Source organism: Saccopteryx bilineata, chromosome 9, assembly GCF_036850765.1.
Source record: "Saccopteryx bilineata isolate mSacBil1 chromosome 9, mSacBil1_pri_phased_curated, whole genome shotgun sequence".
In the NCBI taxonomy this organism is placed as follows: Eukaryota; Metazoa; Chordata; class Mammalia; order Chiroptera; family Emballonuridae; genus Saccopteryx; species Saccopteryx bilineata.
Genome location: NC_089498.1, coordinates 93,401,943 through 93,426,844, shown reverse-complemented (window position 1 = coordinate 93,426,844; position 24,902 = coordinate 93,401,943). Strand labels below are relative to the sequence as shown.

The 24,902-nt window shown below is 37.5% G+C and overlaps 1 protein-coding gene and 1 non-coding gene across 7 annotated transcripts in view; one reads left to right on the top strand and one right to left on the bottom strand.

Annotated features, from left to right (window-relative positions):
* PARG (poly(ADP-ribose) glycohydrolase) overlaps positions 1–24,902 on the top strand; it is a 169,656-nt gene that overhangs the window by 76,151 nt on the left and 68,603 nt on the right. For all 6 annotated transcript variants that reach the window (XM_066242781.1, XM_066242780.1, XM_066242779.1 and 3 more), the window contains 2 exons: positions 2,412–2,487; positions 8,245–8,392. In XM_066242781.1, the coding sequence (XP_066098878.1) occupies positions 2,412–2,487; positions 8,245–8,392 (224 nt within the window). The remainder of the gene's footprint in view (positions 1–2,411; positions 2,488–8,244; positions 8,393–24,902) is intronic.
* On the bottom strand, positions 17,880–17,955 carry TRNAT-AGU (transfer RNA threonine (anticodon AGU)). Its single transcript has one exon. It is a non-coding gene; the product is annotated as a tRNA-Thr (tRNA).

The following is a 24,902-nucleotide window of genomic DNA, read 5'->3' as shown; positions in this document are numbered from 1 at the left end:
TCTATCCCTCCTTCTCTCCCTCCTTCTCCCCGTTCTTTTCCTCCCGCAGCCAATGGCTCGATTGGTTTGAGCATCCCCTGGGCCCCAGGTGCTGAGGATAGCTTGCTTGGTCTGGTGGCAGCCTCAGGTGCTAAAAATAGCTAGGTTGATTGGCGCATCTGCCCCAGGCCAGTAGGGTCGCATTCAGGAGTCTGTCTCACTATCTCTCCTTTTTTCACTTAAAGAAAGAAAAATCAAATTTATGATACTATTTTCTATGAGAGATTTGCAAAATAACTTTCCGAAAAGTATAGCATACTGGTTAAGGGCTTGGATCATTACCTTGGGCTCCTTGGGTTTAAGTCTTTATTGCTGCATTTACTGGCTTTGGGAAGGTTACATAACTGCTTTTTTTTTTTCCTATCTGTAAAAGAAGATAGTGACAGAACTGTTTTGAGGATTAAATGAGTTAATACAAATTAAGTTCTTAGAACAGAATCTATACTGAATTACTGTCTGAGTGTAAAGCTATCAGTCTGTTGGACTGAGCCCAGCCTAAAACGTATTTGGACTCTGAAACCAGGAAAAAAGCAAATCACAGTGAGTAGTGCTTTACAGCTAAATTGTTTTTAAAAATATGTAATTGTTTTTAAAAATATAGCTCTGGCCAGGTAGCTCAATTGGTTAGAGCATTGGCCTAATACTCCAAGGTTGTGGGTTTGATCCCTGGTCAAGGCATGTGTAAGAATCAGCCAATGAATGCAAAAATAAGTGGAACAACAAATCAGGGTTTCCCCTCCCCTCAACTCTCCCCTTCCTCTCTCTAAAAATCAATAAAGAAAAAAAATATATTCATATAATCCCCCCCAAATTAATGCCACCCTTATATAAGTTAGGGGTTTGGATATCATCTTTTACATTCTACTTTAATTTATATTTTTTATTCAATAATTGGGGAAATCTAAGGGAAAAAATGTCATCATCAAAGCCTACTAATAAAGTGGAATTGGTTTTTAATATAATGTAAGCCAGATAAACACTGTAAGGAAGAAAGAAATTTTTCTTTGAACCTCTTAGGTCCCTGGCTGGGTCTGAAAATTAAACTGATGAAGACATATTAACAGGAGCAAAGCATACACATTTATTTTACATAAGTTTTACATAACCTGGGAGCCTTTCTAAGGAAATGGAGACCGATAGAAACAGATGTCTGTACTTTTTGCTAGGTTTGGTGAGGAGCAGACACTGTGGATGGGTACAGGATGTGAAGTCACAGTAGTGAAGGTGGGGGACAGCATGGCTTCTGTGTTTCTATTAGGATTCTTTTGGGGATCCCTTTGTCTTCAAAGATCAGAAAGCTCCTTTGTTCTGGGTTTAAGGAGGGTGCTCACAGAAGGGCTGTATGACCTGTTTCAGGGAAGTAGGGGTATTCGAGGACCTTCCTGTTTCTCCCGTTTTCTCAGATTTCTTCAGGTTAAAATATTGAATATGCTAAGGAATAGCATGTCCTGAATTTCATAAACACCTCAGTGACCATGCTTTATGAAAATGAAAGAAAATAATTGTGACTTAAAAGTTCTAGGTTCAGCTGTCAATTTTATTAATATAAAAATGACATAGCCTGACTGGGCGGTGGCGCAGTGGATAGAGCGTTGGACTGGGATGCAGAGGACCCAGGTTCGAGACCCCGAGGTCGCCAGCTTGAGTGCAGGCTCATCTGGTTTGAGCAAAAAGCTCACCAGCTTGGACCCAAGGTTGCTGGCTCAAGCAAGGGGTCACTTGGTCTGCTGAAGGCACACGGTCAAGGCACATATGAGAAAGCAATCAATGAACAACTAAAGTGCCACAACGAAAAACTGATGATTGAATGCTTCTCATCTCTCTCCGTTCCTGTCTGTCTGTCCCTATCTATCCCTCTCTCTGACTCTCACTCTGTCTCTGAAAAAAAAAAAAAAAAATGACATAGATCTGTGGCGTGTATTTTCATCAAGACACCCTGCCCCCCCCACACACAATTATCAAACTAGTGCAAATAGAGCCCACCTGAGAATCACGATTTATTACCAAAGTTTTTCTGTATATTTTTTAAGTTGTCAATTCTTAGAAAATAATAAAATTTTACAAATCTTAATTTCTTTATATCTATTTTAAAAAGTTCTTCAGCTCTTAAAGAGGAGAAACTTTGACAATTTATAGGGGAAAACTGGTTTTAAAACAGTATATTATCTAATTTGAACTTAAAAATTTATATTTATATATTCAAATTAGAAAATGGGAGAATCTATACAAAGAATGTTAACAGTAGGCATGTTTTTGATTTTTTAGATTTGGAGTAGTTTTAATTTTTTAAATAGCTAATTTATATTTTCAGATTTTTCTGTAGTGAAATACCTGTCATTTAAAAAATAAGTAAGAGATTTTTTCAATTATAGGTGTGAAAAACCCCTGACTCGACTGCATGTCTCTTATGAAGGTACAATTGAAGGAAATGGTCAAGGCATGCTGCAGGTAGGTGAATCCCAGCAGCCTGCTGTGTTTGGTACTCTTGTCAAGCATTTGATAGCAGAGGGAATTTAAAAGCTGTTTATTTATCCCCTAAGCCAGTGGTCGGCAAACTCATTAGTCAACAGAGCCAAATATAACGATTGAAATTTCTTTTGAGAGCCAAATTTTTTAAACTTAAACTATATAGGTTGTACATTGTTACTAACTTAATTAGGGTACTCCTAAACTGGCCTTTGCTAAAAATGTCCTCAATTTGATTGAGCCGCATGTGGCTCGTGAGCTGTGGTTTGCCGACCACTGCCTGAAGCTAATTTAATGCAAAGAAACATGATAGCAGAATAGAGAAAAACACCCAACAGATCATCTTGACAGCTATGGTAATATTGTCACTTGGCAATGGACATTCTCTGTTTCTTACATGAGCCTCTTTTTTAAAAAAAGCCTTTGACAGGTAGTCCCAAGATCTGGACACCATCAGTCCTTTTGGTTCAGACTTGGACTGTAGATTGACAGTGGACAAAGTTCCCAGGGTCTGGTCTTAACAGGCTCTCCAGGCTGCTTTGTTTTTTTCTTTGAAGGCTCATGCTCTGCCCTAAATGATGGCCAGCTTGAGATGTTTTTCTGCCACCAACACTGTTTAGGTCTAGGAGGCAGACGTCTAAGACTGTTTGATAAGAAAGTCCTTTCTCCCATGTATAATCATTTTAGGCACATGAGCCAAGTACACTTGCTCTCTTTCCCCTGTTGTAGTGCAGATAATTTTGTCTATCGCTCTGTGTTTATTATTAATCTGTGTTTCTGCCTCTACTTAAAAAAATATTTTTGGAAAAAGTTAAAAGGAAAACATCCTCTGTATCTAGCTTTAAATTGATATATAACACCTAATCTGAACACGTATTTTCCTTTTGCTTTATAGTGATTTTTAAAACATGACTAATCAGAGAAAATGTTAGTGATTTGTGTTCTTATTCCATTTATAAATGCATTTTAATGTCAGTTTTCTTTTTCTTTTAATTTTTTTATTTAGTGAGAGAAGGGAAGACAGAGGGACAGACTCCTACAAGTGCCGTGACTGGGATCTGCCCTGCAAGCCCACTAGGGGGTGATGCTCTGCCCAGCTGGGGTGTTCTTCTGTTGCTCAGCAACCGAGCTCTTCTTAGGCCTGAGGCAAAGGCCATGGAGCCATCCTCAGCACCTAGGCCCAACTCATTCCAGTCAAGCCATGGGTGGAGGAGAGAAAGAGAGAGAGAGAGAGAGAGAGAGAGGCGAGAGAGGGAGGGATGGAGAAGCAGATGGGCACTTCTCCTGTATGCCCTGACTGGGAATCGAACCCCAGCCATCCACATGTTGGGCTGATGCTCTACCACTGACCAAACCGGCCAGGGCCTAATGTTAGGAAGAGTCTGTATGTTATCTCATTTATACCGGAAATGGCTGATTTTTCTTCTTTAATCCTTATTTGCTGCCTATACAGGGTGGAGAAAAAGTAGGTTTACAGTTGTCCATATGGAAAATAATACAATAATAAAATAATAACACAAGAATAACTCTTTCACCTCTCACTAGTTTTGCCCCATCCTGTATTGAGTCAGAAAAGCTAAGTAAAGCAGTTTCCTAAGAACAGACTGATTTGTTTGAAAACAGCATTGCAAGTGACTGGACTGATTTGCATTTCAGAAGTTATATGCTGCTCTTAGTGCTTAATGATATAGGTTCTTTTTAGTGCTGCCTTAAATTAGGCGCTTGTAAATGGAATTTGCAAAGAGGCAAGCCATGCTTTATGCTTTTGTTCAAAATCACCTTCTCCCAGGGATTATTTGAGATAAACAAAAACACTTACAATAACTGAATTAATATTTGTCCTGGTACTTGAAAAAATGTTTTAAATTTTTATTTAATCAGTACTTTTTCTTTTATCTAAATAATTTTGAAATATGGTTAAAATTTTTTTCAAGTAAATACCACTTTTCCCCCATAATTTCATCTTTATGACATTCTTTCTTATATTAAAGTCTTGGATTAATTGAGGAAGTCTTAGTACACAAAATATCAACAGTTACTGCTTGTCAGCAGTGCTGACCTTTTGTTACAATACAATTCAACAAGAGGTTACTTAACAACATTCAAGGTTGAGATTTCCCCCACTTCCCTAAAATATATTATAGATGAAATATGAAACCTCAGTAGATTTAAAGAAGACCATAAAAGCTTATTCTATTAATTGTTCTCCCTACTCATGCCGTGTGTCCCCAGGAGATTAGGGAATAGTGTATTGCAGTGCCACAAAGCTACTTGTGTAGCATGTAAATTATATTATGCGGAGTGGCAACAGCAACAGAACCTTTAAGAAGTGTTATCATTTCTCTCTTTGCATCAAGTTATAATTCAGAAACTGAGTGATCTGAACAGTAGCTTTAAAGTGATTTGGAAAATGACTGGCAAGAATAAAGAAGCACTCACATGCTGTGTTCATGTACAGGAATAGGTTTCTCACCTGTAACATCCTTTTATTAAGAACCTTTTTAAGTAGCAGAAACTTTGATTTTCTAAATGACTCTTCCTGCTTTCAGAGGCATATTGAGTTTAGTGTATTTATTTCTGTGCATACCTTTGAAGTAAGAAATGTGGCCTTTTATTTTAAAAAAAGCACAATAACATGCACATTGACCATATTTCATGTGTCATTACCAAGTAGTACATAAGATGGATAGGGCTTATCTTTCTATTTTGGCTGTTTACCTTGTTCTGGTAATATTTAAGTTCAGCTGATCTCAAACCTTCCTTGTTTCTCATTTTCTTGAACAGTACATTATACTTAGCCAGCCTCTCAATTTTTAAGTGTTCTCCATTTTATTTTTTTTCTGAGTCTCTCTTTCCTTCACTTTCTTTCCCACTGACTTATTTGAGGATCTAACCCTGCTTGTATAAACTATTCAGTAGTAACCTAATCAGCCTCTGCTTTTAATTTTATACTTTTCTACTTTATTCTTTAAACTTTAGCTTGAGTTATCTTCTGAAAACACAGGTGTTTTGTTATTACTTTTCTTTTTAGAATCTTTCCCAGAACTTTCAGAATCAAGTAAAAATTTCCAAAACCCCAGGTCACCTTGTCCCCAAATGTAACCTCCACACACTCTACATTCAGACAGGCTAAGGAATCTGCTTACCACTCTCAGCCCTTCACATTTGGTTTTCCCTGTGTCCTTGTGCAGCCACCCCTGATCCTGGGTGTCAGCAAGATCCACACTGACTGGCACATCCTCTTGTAACACTCCCTGTCCTCCTTCCCAGGCTCAGATTGTATTTAATTATATTATTTGGGCACTATCAAATAAATACTAGTAAGCTCTTTAATAATTACTCTACCACTCTGTTCATGTGCCTGAACCCATCTAGATGGTAAATATGGTGGAGCCAGGACTCTGTACTTCACGTTTCCCAGCACAGCGTACAGTAAATGCTTGTTGAATTGAACAGGTTAAGCCATAAATCACCCACTGCATAAAGACCTCGTTTGTCGCAGGAAGCTAATTCTAATCAATAGACTAGTTTAACCAAAATTATTTTTCTATAAAAGCTAAAGAGTTACTCTATTTTTTAGCATTGATTTATTATGCTAGAGTATAAACCCAAATACATATGATTCTTTGCAGTAGTTTATTTCAAGAACTTGTCTAGTGGTAATTTTCAGTAGTTTTTAAAGTTCTTCTATTTGAAAGAGTATTTTGCCTTCTGTTGATTTGTCTTTTCTATATTTTCCATATCAGAAGATTCATATTCTTTTATAAAATAGACTTCTGATTATCCTTTAATATCCTAATTGCTTTAGAGAACAAATAAGTTTTAAGAAATCTTATATTTGAAATATGTGTGAAATAATAGAAAAAGTATATGAATTGATCTCTCCCCCAGCTTTTGGCATAGAGCTCCTAAAGCCCGGTTAATTATGTAAGTGATAAGAGCACTTAGGAACATCTTTTGTTCTAATATTTGGTGTTTGAGTCCTGGCTGGATAGCTCAGTTGGTTAGAGTGTTCACCTGATATGCAGAGGTTGCCAGTTTGATCCCGGGTCAGAGCACATACAGGAAGAGATCAATGTTTCTGTATCTCTCTCCCTTCCTCTCTTTCTAAAATCAATATATAAAAATTTAATATTTGATTTTTGATTTCAATTCCTGACACAGAGCTTTAAAATTCCTTGGAATTGTCTAGATGATAGGAGTGTCTTTGTCTTTTTGTTCTAATGAGGTCATCTAATGGGTTCCTGACTAGCCTCAAGGTGGGGGCTAGTCACCAGGAATACCAAGCCGAGCTTTGAAGTTTGGAACTTTCTGCCCAACCTCTCATTTTCTGGGAAAGAGAGAAGGACTGAAGACTGAATAAATGATCAATCATGCATACTTGCTGTAGCTTCCATAAACATCCCCAAAGCACATGATTCAGACAGCTTGTAGGTTGGTGAACATGTGGAACTGCCAGGAGAGTAACTTGTGGGGACAGTGCTGTGCCCCTTCCTGCACACCTAGCCCTGTGTTTCTATTCATCTAGTAGTTCACCTGTATCCTTTATTATCCTCTTTAATAAATCAGTAAATGTAATCAAGTGTTAACCTGAGTTCTCTGAGCTATTCTGGCAGATTATCAAACCTCAGCTAGAAGTTAGGACTTCAAGTTGACATTTGAAGTCGGGTGAGGTCTTACAGGACTGAGTCCTTCACTTTTGGTATCCTTTGCTAACTCCAGGTAGATAGTGTTCGAACTGAACTGAATTACAGGACACCTCGGTGGTGTCACAGAATTGTTTGATGTGTGGGAAAAACCACACATTTGGTGTCAGAAGTGTTGTTGGTTTAGTGGTATTGTGGAATTTGAGGAGAGATACAGGAGTGTATTTCCATATATAAGCCTTTCATGTTACTTACTAAATTCTGGGTTTTTTTGTGTGTATGATTATGTATACACAGTTGTATATATGTATGTAATACCACTCCTCAAATAAAATAATCTAGGGCAAATCATAACCATTTCTTACATATTTCTCCACAATTCCTAGCATAGTGTTAAACACCTTGTAGTGTTGAATAATCTTAAGACAAGCAAATAATTATAGTGAGTTTGCTTTCTCTTGAGGATTATGTAACTAACTCATCATTAATAGCTTGGGGATCCCATCTTACTGCTTTAAAGAAAGCTTATGTGTAGTTTTAAATGAAATTGTAAATATGTAGAATTTCCATCCCTTTATTCTTCTGCCAAAGAAAAGCTTATCTAAAAAAAGTCAATTAATAAACTTCACAGTTCTTTAAGAACAAGGTATTTGATTGCCATATTATATAAGAAAGGTATACTTATCTTAAAGTCAATGGAATACATAAATGGAGATTGAGTAGTGAATGGTAGGAAAATGATCTTGAAACCTTTCCAGATAAAACCTTTCTTGATTTGTGGCCATTGGAGAACAAAAAAAGGTATATAAACAAAATTCTTTATAATTACATAGAGACTTTTGCCTAAAAGCTCCATTTTCCACATTTCTTCCAAGGTTTTGGGATCCCAAGAAATATGCAAGGATGTTAGTTAACTGCAGTGAGATGGAAGAGTACAGTGAAACACCGTCTGTTCTCCTTGATAAGATTACTAATTTAGGGATTGATTTATATGAGAAAGAAAGCAAAATTAGAGCTTAGACATAGTGTACTTTTTTATCATATATGTAGGTATTTTAGATCATCATTTAATGTGCCATGTTTTCTCAAATAGGTGGATTTTGCAAACCGTTTTGTTGGAGGTGGTGTGACCAGTGCAGGACTTGTGCAAGAAGAAATTCGCTTTTTAATCAACCCCGAGTTGATTGTTTCACGGCTCTTTACTGAGGTTCTGGATCACAATGAGTGTCTTATCATCACAGGTTAGTTTTGGGAAATCTGTACAATGGGGTAGTTTTTTCCATCTATAAATTATGTATCATGAAGACTAAAAGCCACCCAGATACACTTTTTTTCTATCATAGGCATTAGTCCCAGTATTGTTATTCATTAATTTATACTTGTTTTTTTGAAATTGTTACATAGTTGTCCCTTGAACACCGACCCCACCGCCCACACATTGCAGTCAAAAGCCCACATATAATTTATACTCTCCCAGAACCTAATTTGTGCCTTGGTATTAGTTCTAAGACCCCCCCGCAGATCTCAAAATCAAAGGGTACTCAAGTGTTCTATATATATGGTGTATAACAATGCATACTGTTGGCCCTCTGCATCTGTGGACTCCCATACAGGAATCAAAAACAGTGCTGATATTCACTGAAAAAAATACACATAAATGGCGTTATGCAGTTCAAACTTGTGTTTTCAAAGATCAACTGTAGGTTATTTATTTAATTTATTTTTATTGATTGATTTTAGAGAGAGAGGAAAGGAAGGCGGGGAAAGTTGTTGTTCAACTTAGTTGTACATTCATTGGTTGATTCTTGTATGTGTTCTGATGGGGTATCAAACCTGTGACCTAAGCATATTAGAAGGATGCTCTAACCAGGGCCTCAACTGTAGTTTTTTTGTTTTTTTTGTAAGTGAGAAGAGGGAAGGTAGTGAGACAGACTCCCACATGTGCCCTGACTGCAACCCATGTCTTGGGCTGATGCTTGGATCAACTAAGTTATTTTTAGCACCTGAGGCTGACATGCTCAGACCAACCGAGCTGTCTTCAGCACCAGGGGCCACACTTGAACAAATTGAGCCATTTGCTGTGGGAGAGGAAGAAAGTTAGAAGGGGAAAGGGAGTGGGGAGAAGCAGATGGTCATTTCTCTTGTGTGCCCTGACTGGGAATTGAACCTGGGATGTCCAGATGCCGGGCTGAAGCTCTATCCACTGAGCCAACTGGCCAGAGCCACTCAACTGTAGTCTTATTTTCCTAATCTTAATTAAGACATTTTAGCCCCACTTTTTTTCTTAGGCATTGTTATCTGAGGAACAAGGGTAAAAACTATTCATTATCCTCCATTTAAAATTTTTATGATATAGTGCCCCTAAAAAGAAGAAAATGATAGGACTTTGAGCATGTATTCTATTATTCCTTCATTATATTTCCAAGGTATTTGTTATATTTCTATTTGAAGGTACTATATAAATCTAAAAATCATACTGTGTTTGGAAAGGATCAGTATAACAGTGAGCTTTAAAGAATAGAAATAAATCAGTAATGCTAATTTCTTTTTTTCTTCTTCTTTCTCCAAGTTGAGAGTAGGGGAGATAGAGAGACAGACTACTGCATGTGCCCCAACTGGGATCCACTCAGCAAACCCTGTCTGGGGCCAGTGCTCTGTGGCCATGCTTACAATCAAACTATTTTTAGCACTTAAGGTGAAGTTCCACAAAGCCATCCTCAGCGCCTGGGCCAATGCACTCAAACCAATCCAGCCATGGCTATGGGAGGAGAAGAAAGAACAAGAGAGAAGGGGGATTGGGTGACAGGATGGGTGGAGAAGCAGATGGGCACTTCTCCTGTGTACCCTGACTAGGAATCAAACCTGGGACATCCACACACTGGGCCGACCCACTACCATTGAACAAACCAGCCAGGGTCGTAGTTTCTAATTATAAGAGAAAAAGTATGATTATCCTAGCTACTTGTCCTTTATTTAAGGTAATAAGAAAAAGAGGAAAATATGGTCATACTTTGGGTTTTTATTTTTCTTTGTTTAAGTATTTTTCTATTGAGATATTATATCTCAGTATTTTCTTGTGAGTGAGCTACAAAAATTAATGATTAAGTCATAGAAACTCTAAATCAGTCACCTTAGGGAAGTTAAGCCTTTTATTCAAGTACCTAAAAGAACCTTTTCACATAAAAGCCATAATCACTCTCTGCAAAAGAGAATTTGTTGTTTCCTTTTTGAATCTATTGCTGCTTTGAGATTAGTGTAGGGGACTTAACATTCAACTGGGTTTGAGGATTTAATTGTTAGTCCCAAAGATTACAATGAGATGAAAAGTAACCCCTTTGAGTTATATACAGCTAATGTATACTCAACTGATCCACCTCCAAAGAGGTGCATGACAAAACTAAAACTCTGAGATCTCATTTTGAAACCACACTCTGCCTCAGATACATTCGTATGCAACCTTCAGGAAATTATCTAAATTTTATGTTTTGCTTTAAAGATTCTCTCTTTGTCTTCTTTCAATAGCTTGATTAGGATGTCTTTAGGTATCCTATTTGGCTATCTTATTTGGAGTTCACTGAGCTTCTTGAATGTTTAGATAAATCTGGTAAATTTTTGGCCATTATTTCTTCAAATATTCTTTCTGCCCCTCACCCTTCTCTCCTGGGACTCTCATTATGCATATGTTGACACATTTAATGCTGTCCCACTAATTTCTGAAGCTGTGTTCATTTATCTTCATTCTTTATTTTTTCTTTTCTGCAGACTGGATTATCTAAAGTTTATTAAATCTTTCTTCTGCCTGTTCTAATCTGCTTTTAAATCCCTCCAGTGAAATTTTTATTTCAGTTGTATTTTTCAACTCCAGAATTTCTATTTTTTTTTTAAAAAACAATTTCTTTTTGTTGATAGTATCATGTAAGGCATTATTCTTAGACTTTCATTTAGTTCTGTAAACATAATTTCCTTTATTTTGTTTTGAATATTTAAAATAGTTGATTTCAAGCCTTTGTTTAGTAAGTCCAACATCTGAGCTCCTTGGGGACAGTCACTATATTGACTACTCTTTTTTTTTTTTTAGTATGGGCCCTATTTTCTTATTTCTTTGCATGTTTCAATTTTTTGTTGAAAACTGGACATTTTAAATAATGTAGTAACTCTTGAAATCAGATTTTTTCCTTCCTCTAGAATGTTTTTTTGTTGCTGTTTGGTGGTGTTTGTTTATTTATTTTTCTTAACTAATTCTGTAAAGTCTGTACTTTTTGTGTGTGGGCGCTGAAGTCTCTGCTTGGTTAGATTAGTGGTCAGCTAATGATTGAACAGATTCCCTTAAGTACTTAGAACCACTAAATCTCAATTTTTGCCAAAGGGCTGTGTGTGCTGTTGGGTCTCACCTAACACTCCATCATGCAGTTGATACTTCCTGCTTGTACTTGGTACTTCTCCTCGAGGCTGCTTACGCAGAGCCCCAAGAGCAAACAGAGAAGAGATCTCAGGACCTTCTCAGTTCTTTTCTTGAACATGTGGATAGCCATGGGCATATGTGTAGCCTTCTGCATTCCCGGGGATACTTAAAACTTTTCAAAGCCCTTTATAAACACCTTATTTCTTAGCTTTTTCTTTGAAACTTTTTAGTCTATTGTTTGCCACAACTATTATTTACTGCTTCAGGCAACCATAGTGTTAAATGATTGCTTATAATTGTTTCAGCAAATATCTTGGAGATTAGGCTTTCCTTACTGGGAAAGTTCCAGTTCAGGTCAAAAAGGGAGTTTGTGAGTGAGGTCTTCTAGGGAACCACGAGACAGGTTATAGGATGACCAATCTGAGAGTGGGGCTTTGAGAGATCTTCGGCCTCCTCCTGCACCTGCCACAGAGCTTTGGAGAGTAGATTAGGCATAGGGCAAGTTAAAAACACCACAAAACTCACTTTTTATACCAAAATTCAGCCAAGTTTCTTTTATCAAGCCTTTGATTATCTCCCACAATTCAGAAAATGTTGATTCTCAATTTTTACCAGTGCTTTTATGGAGGAGAGAATTTTCAGAGGTTTTTATTTCATCATTTTTGCTGATACATTTTTATCTTCTATAAGTAGTTGTTGGTAAAAAGGCTTTTAACACGTTATTCCACATCATTTAGATATCCTTTGTTATTTTTTATAATATTGTGAGACTGCTGTTTTGATGTGGTAAGACAAAAAATAATAACTTATAGTTTATGTAGAAAATTAAGAATGGTTTCTTGGCAAAAGAATTATTTTTTGGATAGAGATTATGTTCCAAATTATGATGAAATGGAAAGATAAAACCCTTATATTCTCAGTGCTATCTCAACTCACTATTTTAGTTATATTTATTTGTTGTGTATTATGGACGCAGATACAGAGAAAGCCATTGGAAGGTATGAGGGGAGAAGAGAGTACAAGGAATTACATTACAAAAATTTAAATTATCATAAATCTGCTCCTGAGCAAGTAAGTACTTTGAATATTGGTCTTACACTGTTTTAGAGAGCTCAGAAGGTATGGAATGTGACTGTTTCCAGCATTTGGATGTATCAAATAATTCTTTAAAGTAATTTTTTAATATTTAGCAGATAAGCTAGATTTGAACTGGAGATTTAGAAAAATATGCCATCAATTTTTAAGGTGAATCTTTTGATTCTTGAACAATACAGGTTTGAATTGCGTGGGTCCTCTTATACATGGATTTAAAAAAATAAATGTATCAGAAAAATTTTTAGAGATTTTTCTTACTACTATGAGACAATTACATCAATTATACTAGGTTACCATAAAGCAATCTTTATCATCAATGGATGAGATCATTCTTTATTTTTTATATTATCTTTTCATGTTTTACTTTTTGATGTCTAGTGTTAGTAATACGTATAACAACTACAGTGTTTTGTATCATATAAGACAATATGCTAGACAGATGATTCATTTTATAAATAGATTATGTAAGTGCCTGACCCCACGGTGGCACAGTGGATAGAACATTGGACCCAGGTTCGAGACCCTGAAGTCACTGGCTTGAGCATGATATCATAGACATGGCCCCATGGTCGCTGGCTTGAGCAAAGGTCACTCGCTCTGCTGTAGCACACACACCCCACTCCCTATCCCCGTCAAGGCACATATGAGAAAGCAATCAATAAACAGCTATGGAGCCACAACAAAGAATTGGTGCTTCTCATCTCTCTCCCTTACTGCCTGTCTGTCCCTCTCTCTGACTCTTTCTCTGTCTCTATCAAAAAAAACCCCAAACAAACCTAAAAAACAGATACATCAACATACAGTATCAATACAGTATAGTACTGTAAATGTGTTTTTCTAATGATTTTATTAATATTTTATTCTCTAGCTTACCTTATTATAAGAATACATTTTATAATACATATAACATACAAAATATGTGTTAATCAACTGTTTATGTTATCAATAATTCCAGTCAATAGTAGGCTATTAATAGTTAAGTTTTGGAGGAGTCAAGAGTTATATGTGGAATTTCGACTGCAGGAGGATTGCTACCTCTAACCCCCCTCCTTCTATTGTTCAACAGTCAACTGTACATCATTGAAATAAAAGTATTGGTAGAATACTTGGCATTTAACTCAAAGATGATTTGTTTCATTTCTCTTGCACTAGGAAAGGAGTTAAGTCTGTTACCATCTATTGTTAATGTTGCTGTAAATAAAGGATATAATTTACCTGTAAAAGGTAAACAGTAGAAATTTTTTTCTTTGCTTTCTGGTTTGGTTTTTTTTTTTTTTGGTGACAGAGACAGAGAGATGGACAGATAGAGACAGACAGACAGGAAGGGAGATAGATGAGAAGCATCAGTTCTTCATTGTGGCTCTTTGGTTGTTCATTGATTGCTCTCTCATGTGTGCCTTGACCCGGGGTGGGGGTGGGGACGCTACAGCAGAGCGAGTGACACCTTCCTCGCTCAAGCCAGTGACCTTGGTCTCAAGTCAGTGACCTTGGGCGTCAAGCCAGCAACCTTTGAGCTCAAGCCAGTGACCATGGGGCCATGTCTATGATCCCATGCTCAAGCCAGCAACCTCAGGATTTTGAACTTAGGTTCTCTGCATCCCAGTCCAACACTCTATTCACTTCCACTGCCTGCTCAGGCTTTTTCTTTTCTTAAAGATATTTTATCCTGAACCTAAAAACTCCCATCACTGTGGATTTATGTCTGGTCTCTAACTTGCCTGCAGGCATTGTGAAATGAATGGAAAATTGTAGATCCATGACTCACCTTCATATCTCTAATTGTTCCAGGCTAAGGACATCTGGGGTGACTTTTAACTCAGCATTTTTCCCCCACATCCTCTTAACTCTATTATAGAGCATTCTAATTAATATCTGTGATGTGATGTTCCCTTAATGGAAATGGCCATTTCATCTTCTATTTGATGTTGGATTTCTGCCATCACCGTTATTAGGAGACTCTTAACCGTGTACTGCAGTCTCTCTGCCTGATCAATGTCATTCCTTCAGTGATTTCTCTAGGCTTACTGACTGTGATTGTGTTGCCTGAATCTGTAGAAGAGTTTGAGAAATTGGAAATAAATTAAATTTATCATCATTGTGGGTCATCTGGTTAGTATCGGACTTTTAATGAATATGAAACAGGTCATGCAAAGGGTGCATACTTTTACCCAGACAGTGTTACCCTCTGTTTTCTGTGATCCTGGGGCAGCAACTCTTCTGGCTACCTTTATTCCCAGTCACGCCATTAGACCAGGCTGCTTTTAAACCCCACAAACCTGAAATCATGTTTCTAAGTTAAGTCTAATGACACCAATACTAACTTCTTTATGGTTTAAAAGGTTTTTATTATATTTGTTTTTTTTTTAAAGCCAGAATTTATTTCTATTTAAAACAATGCTCACAGGGGTTGAAAAGGTCTGTAATTCGGTGCTTGCTCTTGCTGCTTCCATTTCACAATAGCTGTTGCTGATCCTCTGGGTGTTTCTGAGGTTTGATAATTCTTCTAAGCTGAAAGGTGACTCTTTGGGGTTTGGGCGTGCTTCATTTAAAGCGAGCATTACAGTAATAACAATAAAAACAATTCTAGAACAGCCATTATCATTGCAAGAGAACAAGATATATGATTTGATAAGAAAGCTGCCACAGAAAATTTCAGTAGTAAAATAATTAATCTAGTATAAAAAATCCAGATACATTTGTAAAAATTCAGGGGAAACCATTCCTGCCGTGTTCTCGGCAGCCGGCTCCTCTGGGTGTAAACATGAGAGGACAGGATTGTGAGGATGCTCACTGGGTGTTAAACACAGCTTTTGGAGAGCGCAAAACAGCAAACACCCTTAAAGATGGAAAAATCGGTTTTGAGGATTCTAAACTCATCTTACTTGGTTTTCCAAGCAATTCTATTAGGGAAACAAGATAAGAATTATTAACAAGCCTGAATTTAGATGAGGAAATGAAGTCTAATAAGATTTGGTTACTTAAGGATTCACTTGGTTTTCTCCTATCTCCTGATCTCAGTGTGGTGTTCTTTTTACCCTGCCTCGCTCTCTATAAATGTGAATTTTCTGGACTCATTATTTTTTTTATTTTTATTTTTTTCTTTTCCCATATTTTTCTTTTTTCTTTTTCTTTTTTGTATTTCTCTGAAGCTGGAAACGGGGAGAGACAGTCAGACAGACTCCCGCATACGCCCGACCGGGATCCACCCGGCACACCCACCAGGGACGATGCTCTGCCCACCAGGGGGCGATGCTCTGCCCCTCCAGGGCGTCGCTCTGTCTCGACCAGAGCCACTCTAGCGCCTGGGGCAGAGGCCAAGGAACCATCCCCAGCGCCCGGGCCATCTCCGCTCCAATGGAGCCTCGGCTGCGGGAGGGGAAGAGAGAGACAGAGAGGAAGGAGTGGGGGAGGTGGAGAAGCAAATGGGCACTCCTCCCATGTGCCCTGGCCGGGAATCGAACCCGGGTCCCCCGCATGCCAGACCGACGCTCTACCGCCGAGCCAACTGGCCAGGGCCTCCCATATTTTTCTGAAGCTGGAAATGGGGAGGCAGACAGACTCCCGCATGCACCCGACCGGGATCCACCCGGCATGCCCACCAGGGGGCGATGCTCTGCCCATCTGGGGCGTCGCTCTGTTGCAACCAGATCCATTCTAGTGCCTGAGGCAGAGGCCATGGAGCCATCCTCAGCGCCTGGGCCAACTTTACTCCAATGGAGCCTTGGCTGCGGGAGAGGAAGAGAGAGACAGAGAGGAAGGAGAGGGGGAAGGGTGGAGAAGCAGATGGGTGCTTCTCCTGTGTGCCCCGGCCAGGAATCGAACCCGGACTCCTGCATGCCAGGTCGATGCTCTACCACTGAGCCAACCGGCCAGGGCCTTGGACTCATTATTTTCACCTCAGTTTATACAATATTTTTCCTGTTTTGCTTGTAAATTATTAGGTTTCTATAACTACTTACTCATCTGCTTCTATATTCCTATGTTACAAGATGCTATTGTAGACACAAATGTTAATAATTGGTAATTCCTGCCCTTGAGGAGCTGACAGTTTTTTGAGGGAGTTAGAGTACATTTTTAAACTTTTACTGAAGTATAATTAACATACAATAAACTTTGTTTTGAAGGTGTAAAATTAGGCAAGTTTTAATATCAGCTGTACACACGAAATCACCTTTTCCCCATTTTTTAAAATTGTTGAGTTTTGAAAGTGTTGTATATATTTTGGGTACATGTCCTTTATCAGATATTTGTGACATATCGTTTTGTTATCTTAACAGCGACTTTTGAAAATCAGAAGTTTCCAATTTTGTGGTTTAGTTTATTAATTCTTTTTTTTTGTTTTAATTAGTATAGTTTTATGATAATTCCAAAATCAGTCAGTGTCAGCCCTCCAACTTTGTTCTTCCTCAGAGATGAATTTTAGAATCAGTTTGTCAATAGCTACAAAAATGCTTGCTGGAATTTTACTTGAGTACTTTGAATCTATAGATCAATTTGGGGAGAATTGACATTTTAATAATATTTAGACTAACACATGGATGAGGTTATCTGTCTGTGTGTTTAGGTCTTTAATTTTTCCCAGTAATATTTTATTCTTTTTCATTGCTTTTATATAGTCTCAGATTTATCTCTAAATATTTTATATTTTTTGTTGCTATTATAAGTGTATTTTTCTTTTTTTTAAATTTTTTTATTTATTCATTTTAGAGAGGAGAGGGAGAGACAGAGAGAGAGAGAGAGAGAGAGGAGAGAGACAGAGAGAGAGAAGGGGGGAGGAGCTGGAAGCATCAAGTCCCATATGTGCCTTGACCAGGCAAGTCCAGGGTTTCAAACCGGTGACCTCAGCATTTCCAGGTCGACGCTTTATCCACTGAGCCACCACAGGTCATATAAGTGTATTTTTAAAAAAATTTTTTTTTCTTTTCATTTTTCTGAAGCTGGAAACAGGGAGAGACAGTCAGACAGACTCCCGCATGCGCCCGACCGGGATCCACCCGGCACGCCCACCATGGGGCGACGCTCTGCCCACCAGGGGGCGATGCTCTGCCCATCCTGGGCGTCGCCATGTTGCGACCAGAGCCACTCTAACGCCTGAGGCAGAGGCCACAGAGCCATCCCCAGCGCCGGGGCCATCTTTGCTCCAATGGAGCCTTGGCTGCGGGAGGAGAAGAGAGAGACAGAGAGGAAAGCGCAGCGGAGGGGTGGAGAAGCAAATGGGCGCTTCTCCTGTGTGCCCTGGCCGGGAATTGAACCCGGGTCCTCCGCACACTAGGCCGACGCTCTACCACTGAGCCAACCGGCCAGGGCCTATAAGTGTATTTTTTAAGTATCAGTTTTTGATTGTTTATTCTTACTATGTAGAAATATAATTGATTTTCAAGTTTCCACTTAATATGTTAATGTTAATTATTATCAATGATTAATATAATACATAATAAGTCAGTATGCTTTATTGATAGCTTATATGCAGAGTACTCTGGAGCACAGAGAAGGAACAATCAATTATACTTACAGTTTCAAGGAAATGTTGACATAAGAAACAACATGAATTTTGTAGTTATTTTCTTGATTTTTAGCTAAGTACCTTACTCAGTATTCTAGATGAATATATAGGGATTAAGGTATAAATTATTTTAAATTAATTTTATGAAACAGTATGCTTAGTAATATATTAGAAACGGTAGTATTGACTTTAAATTTTTTAAGTTTTGTTATAGAACATTTTAACGTGAAAATATAGTATTTTTCATAGCTTTAATATTTATTTAGATGATATCTATATATTTACAGTTTTGTGTATGTGAGACATTTCAGACTTTAGAAAAGTTCCAAGAATAATACAAGGAATTTTCATCAAGTCCTCACTCAGACTCATCGGTTTACATTTCCACCTCATCTGCTTTATCATTTTTTTTTCCTGAACAGAGTGGGCAGTGGAGACATTGTGCCCTTTTACCCCAGATACTTTTTTTTTGAGAACTATGACATTTCCATCAGTACAGCACACTTATCAAAGTTAGAAAATTTAACATTGATGAAGCCCTGTTAGCTATTTTCTAGTCAACATTCTAATTTTGTCAATTATTTTAAATATATTCTTTGTAGCTTTTTTCTTTCCAGTCTATTATTCAGCCCAAGATCATACCTTGATATAGTTGTCATGAATCTTTTAAACTGGGACAGTTTCTCAACCTTGCCTTGTGTTTATTTACCCTACTATTTTTAAAGTATAAGAGCCAATTATTTGGTAGAATGTCCCTTATTTTGGGTTTTCCAGTATTTCTCCAAAACTAGGCTTAGTTTATTCATTTTGGTAGGAATGCCCCTGAAGTGATATGTTCTTTTGAGAAGATTAATACCAGTTTGTCCCCACATTTATGATGTTAGGTCTTATGACTTGGTTAAGGTAGGCTCTGCCAGATTTCTCCACTATCAGATTTTTCATAGCCTTTGTAATTAATATGTAGTTATGTATTTTACATATTTTGAAACTGTAAATATGCCATCATCAAACTTTTACACATTAATTTTAGCAGACCTTGGTAATTTCTTTAACCTCATCATTCCCTCTACATTTAGTAGCTGGCACACTACTTGGAAGGAATAGTTTTTCTCTCTCCCTCATTTATGTGTATTTGTTTATACATATGTGTAAAGACATGGATTCTTATTTTATCCAGTGGGTTATAATCCATTACTGTCATCTGGGTTTTTTTTTTTTTTTGCTTTTTTTTCCCTGGATTTTAAAAAATTTATTTATTTATTTTTTGATTAATTTTAATGCGGTAACATTGGTAAATCAGGGTACATATGTTCAGAGAAAACATCTCTAGGTTATTTTGACATTTGATTATGCTGCATTCCCATCACCCAAAGTCCAATTGTCTTCCGTCACCTTCTAACTGATTTTCTTCATGCCCTTCCCCTCCCCCAACCCCCTACCCTCTCCTCCCCCCCACCCTGAAACCCCCACACTCTTGTCCATGTCTCTGAGTCTCATTTTGATGTCCCACCTATGTATGGAATCATATAGTTCTTAGTTTTTTCTGATTTACTTATTTCGCTCAGTATAATGTTATCAAGGTCCATCCATGTTGTTGTAAATGATCTGATGTCATCATTTCTTATGACTGAGTAGTATTCCATAGTATATATGTACCAAAGCTTTTTAATCCACTCGTCCACTGACGGACACTTGGGCTGTTTCCAGATCTTCGCTATTGTGAACAATGCTGCCATAAACATGGGGGTGCATTTCTTCTTTTCAAACAGTGCTATGGTGTTCTTGGGGTATATTCCTAACAGTGGTATAGCTAGGTCAAAAGGAAGTTCGATTTTTAATTTCTTGAGGAATCTCCCTACTGTTTTCCACAGTGGCTGCACCAGTCTGCATTCCCACCAGCAGTGCAGGAGGGTTCCCTTTTCTCCACATCCTCGCCAGCACTTATTCTGTGTTGTTTTGTTGATGAGTACCATTCTGACTGGTGAGAGGTGATATCTCATTGTGGTTTTAATTTGCATTTCTCTAATGATTAGTGATGTTGAGCATTTTTTCGTATGCCTATTGGCCATCTGTATGTCCTCTTTGGAGAAGTGTCTATTCATTTCTTTTGCCCATTTTTTGATTGGATTGTTTGTCTTCCTGGTATTAAGTTTTACAAGTTCTTTATAAATTTTGGTTATTAACCCCTTATCAGATGCAGTGTGAAATATATTCTGCCATTGTGTAGTTTGTCTTTTTATTCTGTTCTTATTGTCTTTAGCTGTGCAGAAGCTTTTTAGTTTGATAAAGTCCCATTTGTTTATCCTGTCTTTTATTTCACTTGCCTGTGGAGACAAATCGGCAAATACATTGCTGCGAGAGATGTCAAAGAGCTTACTACCTATGTTTTCTTCTAAGATGCTTATGGTTTTATGGCTTACATTTAAGTCTTTTATCCATTTTGAGTTTCTTTCTGTGAGTGGTGTAAGTTGGTAGTCTAGTTTCATTTTTTTGCAGGTAGCTGTCCAATTTTCCCAACACCATTTGTTGAAGAGGCTGTCTTTACTCCAATGTATGCTCTTACCTCCTTTGTCAAATATCAGTTGTCCATAAAAGTGTGGGTTTATTTCTGGGTTCTCAGTTCTGTTCCATTGATCTATATGCCTGTTCTTATGCCAGTACCAAGCTGTTTTGAGTACAATGGCCTTATAGTATAACTTGATATCCAGAAGTGTGATACCTTCCACTTTATTCTTCCTTTTCAAGATTGCTGAGGCTATTCGTGATCTCTTTCGGTTCCATATAAATTTTTGGAATATGTGATCTATATCTTTGAAGTAAGTCATTGGTATTTTAATTGGTATTGCATTGAATTTATAAATTGCTTTGGGTAATATAGACATTTTAATAATGTTTATTCTTCCTAACCATGAGCACGGTATATGCTTCCACTTGTTTGTATCTTCCTTGATTTCTTTCATCAATGTTTTATAATTTTCTGAGTACAAGTCTTTAATCTCCCTGGTTAAATTTATTCCTGGGTACTTTATTTTTTTGGTTGCAATGGTAAAGGGATTGATTCCATAATTTCTCTGACAGTTCATTATTAGTGTATAAAAATGCATCTGATTTCTGAGTATTAATTTATCTTTTTTTTTTTTTTGTATTTTTCTGAAGCTGGAAACGAGGAGAGACAGTCAGACAGACTCCCGCATGTGCCCGACTAGGATCCACCCGGCACGCCCACCAGGGGCGAAGCTCTGCCCACCAGGGGGCGATGCTCTACCCCTCTGGGGCGTCGCTCTGCCACAACCAGAGCCACTCTAGCGCCTGGGGCAGAGGCCAAGGAGCCATCCCCAGCGCCCGGGCCATCTTTGCTCCAATGGAGGCTTGGCCGCGGGAGGGGAAGAGAGAGACAGAGAGGAAGGAGGGGGGGGTGGAGAAGCAAATGGGCACTTCTCCTATGTGCCCTGGCCAGGAATCGAACCTGGGTCCTCCGCACGCCAGGCCGACGCTCTACCGCTGAGCCAACCGGCCAGGGCCTCTGAGTATTAATTTTATATCCTGCCACCTTGCTGAATTCATTTATCAGGTCTAGTAGTTTTTTGATTACGACTTTAGAGTTTTCTATATACAATATCATATCATCTGCAAATAATGATAGTTTTACTTCTTTTTTTCCAATTTGGATGCCTTTTATTTCTTTTTCTTGTCTGATTGCTGTGGGTAGGACCTCCAGAACTATGTTGAATAAGAGTGGTGAAAGGGGGCACCCTGCTTTGTTCCTGATCTTAAGGGGATTGCTTTTAATTTTTGGCCATTGAGTATGGTCTTGGCTGTGTGTTTGTCATAGATGGCCTTTTTCATGTTGAGGTATGTTCCCTGTATTTCCACTTTGCTGAGAGTTTTGGTCATGAATGGGTGCTGGATTTTATCAAATGCTTTTTCTGCATCTATTGAAATTATCATGTGTCTTTTCTCCTTCCTTTTGTTTATGTGATGAATCACATTGATTGATTTATGAATATTGTACCAGTCTTGCCTCCCAAGAATAAATCCCATTTGATCATGGTGTATGAATTTTTTCATATATTGCTGCATCCGGTTTGCTAATATTTTGTTGAGGATGTTAGTATCTAAATTCATCAGGGATATTGGCCTATCATTTTCTTTCTTTGTGTTGTCTTTGCCTGATTTTGGAATCAGAATTATGCTTGCCTCATAAAAGGAGCTTGGAAGTCTTCCTTCCTCTTGAATTTTTTGAAATAGTTTGAGAAGGATAGGAGTTAGTTCTTCTTTGAATATTTGGTAGAATTCACTTGTGAAGCCATCAGGCCCAGGACTTTTCTTTGTTGGGAGTTTTTTGATTACTGTTTCAATCTCATTTGTTGTAATTGGTCTGTTTAGGTTTTCTGATTCTTCCAGATTAATTTTTGGAAGATTATATGTTTCAAGGAATTTGTCCATTTCATCTAGGTTGTCTAGGTTTTTGGCGTACAGTTCTTCATAGTATTTTCTTACAATATTTTGTATTTCTGTTGTGTCAGTTGTTATTTCTCCACTCTAGTTTCTAATTTTATTTATTTGAGTCCTCTCTTTTTCTTGGTGAGTCTGGTTAAAGGTTCATCGATCTTGTTTACCTTTTCAAAGAACCAGCTCCTGGTTTCATTGATCCTCTGTATTGTTTCTTTAGCCTCTATGTCATTTATTTCTGCTCTGATCCTTATTATTTCCTTCCTTCTATTACATTTGGTCTTTACTTGCTGTTCTTTTTATAGTTCTTTTAGATGTAGGGTCAAGTTGTTTATTTGAGCTTTTTCTAGCTTCTTGAGGTATGCCTGTAATGCTATGAACTTCCCTCTCAGGACTACTTTTGCTGTGTCCCATAAATTTTGACTTGATGTATGCTCATTATCGTTCATTTCTAGAAATTTTTAAATTTCTTTTTTGATATCATTGTTTACCCATTCGTTATTTAATAAGATGCTATTTAGTTTCCAAGTGTTTGAGTATTTTTCAGTTTTTCTGTTGTTGATTTCTAGTTTCATGCCATTGTGATCTGAGAAAGTGGTTGATATGATTTCAATCTTCTTAAATTTGTTGAGGCCGCTTTTGTGCCCTAACATTTGTTCTATTCTAGAGAATGTAACATGAGCACTTGAAAAGAATGTATATTCTGCTGTTTTAGGGTGAAAGGTTCTAAAGATATTTATTAAATCCAGTTTATCTAGTGTGTCCTTTAAGTCTGCTGTTTCTTTTTAAATTTTCTTTCTTGAGTATCTATCTAGTGATGTTAGTGGGGTATTGAAATCCCCTACTATTATAGTATTGCTGTTGATCTCACCCTTTAAATCCATCAAAGTCTGCTTTATATATTTAGGTGCTCCTATAGTAGGTGCATAGATATTCATAACAGTTATATCTTCTTGTTTGTTTGCTGCCTTTATCATTATGTAGTGACCTTCTTTATCTCTAACTATAGTCTTTCTTTTAAAGTCCATTTTGTCTGATATAAGTATTGCTACCCCAGCTTTTTTTTCATTTCCATTTACGTGAAATATTTTTTTCCATCCTTTTCTCTTCAGTCTGTGTGCATCTTTTGTTTTAAGGTATGTCTCTTGTAGACAGCATATGTTTGGGTCCTGTTTTCTTATCCATGCAGCTACCCTATGTCTTTTGATTGGGTCATTTAATCCATTTACATTTAAGGTTATTATTGATATGTAATTGTTTATTGCCATTTTATTCTTTCAAACTTTATTCCTCTTTTGCTATATTCTTTTTCCCCTTTGATCTGTTTACAACAGGCCCCTTAGCATTTCTTGCAGCCCTGGTTTGGTTGTAGTGAATTCCTTGAGTTTTATTTTGTCTGGAAAGCTTTTTATTTCTCCTTCAATTTTAAATGATAGCCTTGCTGTATAGAGTAGTCTTGGTTGTAGGCTGTTTTTCTGCATTACTTTGAATATTTCTTGCCGTTCCCTTCAGGCCTCAATTGTTTCTGTTGAGAAGTCAGAAGTCATGCTTGTGGGGGTTCCTTTGTAGGTTATAGTCTTTTTTTTCTCTAGTATCTTTTAATATTTTCTCTTTATCATTTAGCTTTGGTATTTTAATTATGATGTGTCTTGGTATTGATTTGTTTGGGTTTCTCTTTAGTGGAATTCTCTGTGCTTCTTGAACATGTGAGATGTTTTTCTGCCTTAACTGAGGGAAGTTTTCAGCTATGATATACTTGAACAAAGTCTCTATTCCTTGTTCTTTCTCTTCTTCTTCAGGAACCCGTATGACGCGGATGTTATTTCTCTTCATGTTGTCACAGAGCTTTCTTAGAATTTCTTCAGACTTTTAGAGTCTCTTTTTGTTTTTCTGCTCTGCATCCATGCTTTTATTTATCGTGTCCTCTAACTCGCTGATTCGATTCTCAGCTTCATCCATTCTGCTTTTAATTCCTTCCATTGTGTTCTTTATTTCTGATATTGTATTTGTCATTTCTGACTGACTCTTTTTTATTATTTCAATGTCCTTTTTTATATTTGTTATCTCTTTATTTAGGTGTCCGTAATGACCATCTATTGTTGTTCTAAGATCTTTGAGCATCCTAATAATTGTTATTTTAAACTCTATCTGGTAATTTGGCTATATCTGATTCATTCAGGTCCTTTTCTGGGGATTTCTCTTGATTCATTTGTGTTGCATTTCTTTGCTTTCTCATTTTCTTTGTGTAAAGAAAGGTTTTGGCCACTGGAGTACACTGGGTGTGGCCTCTGTTCCCTAG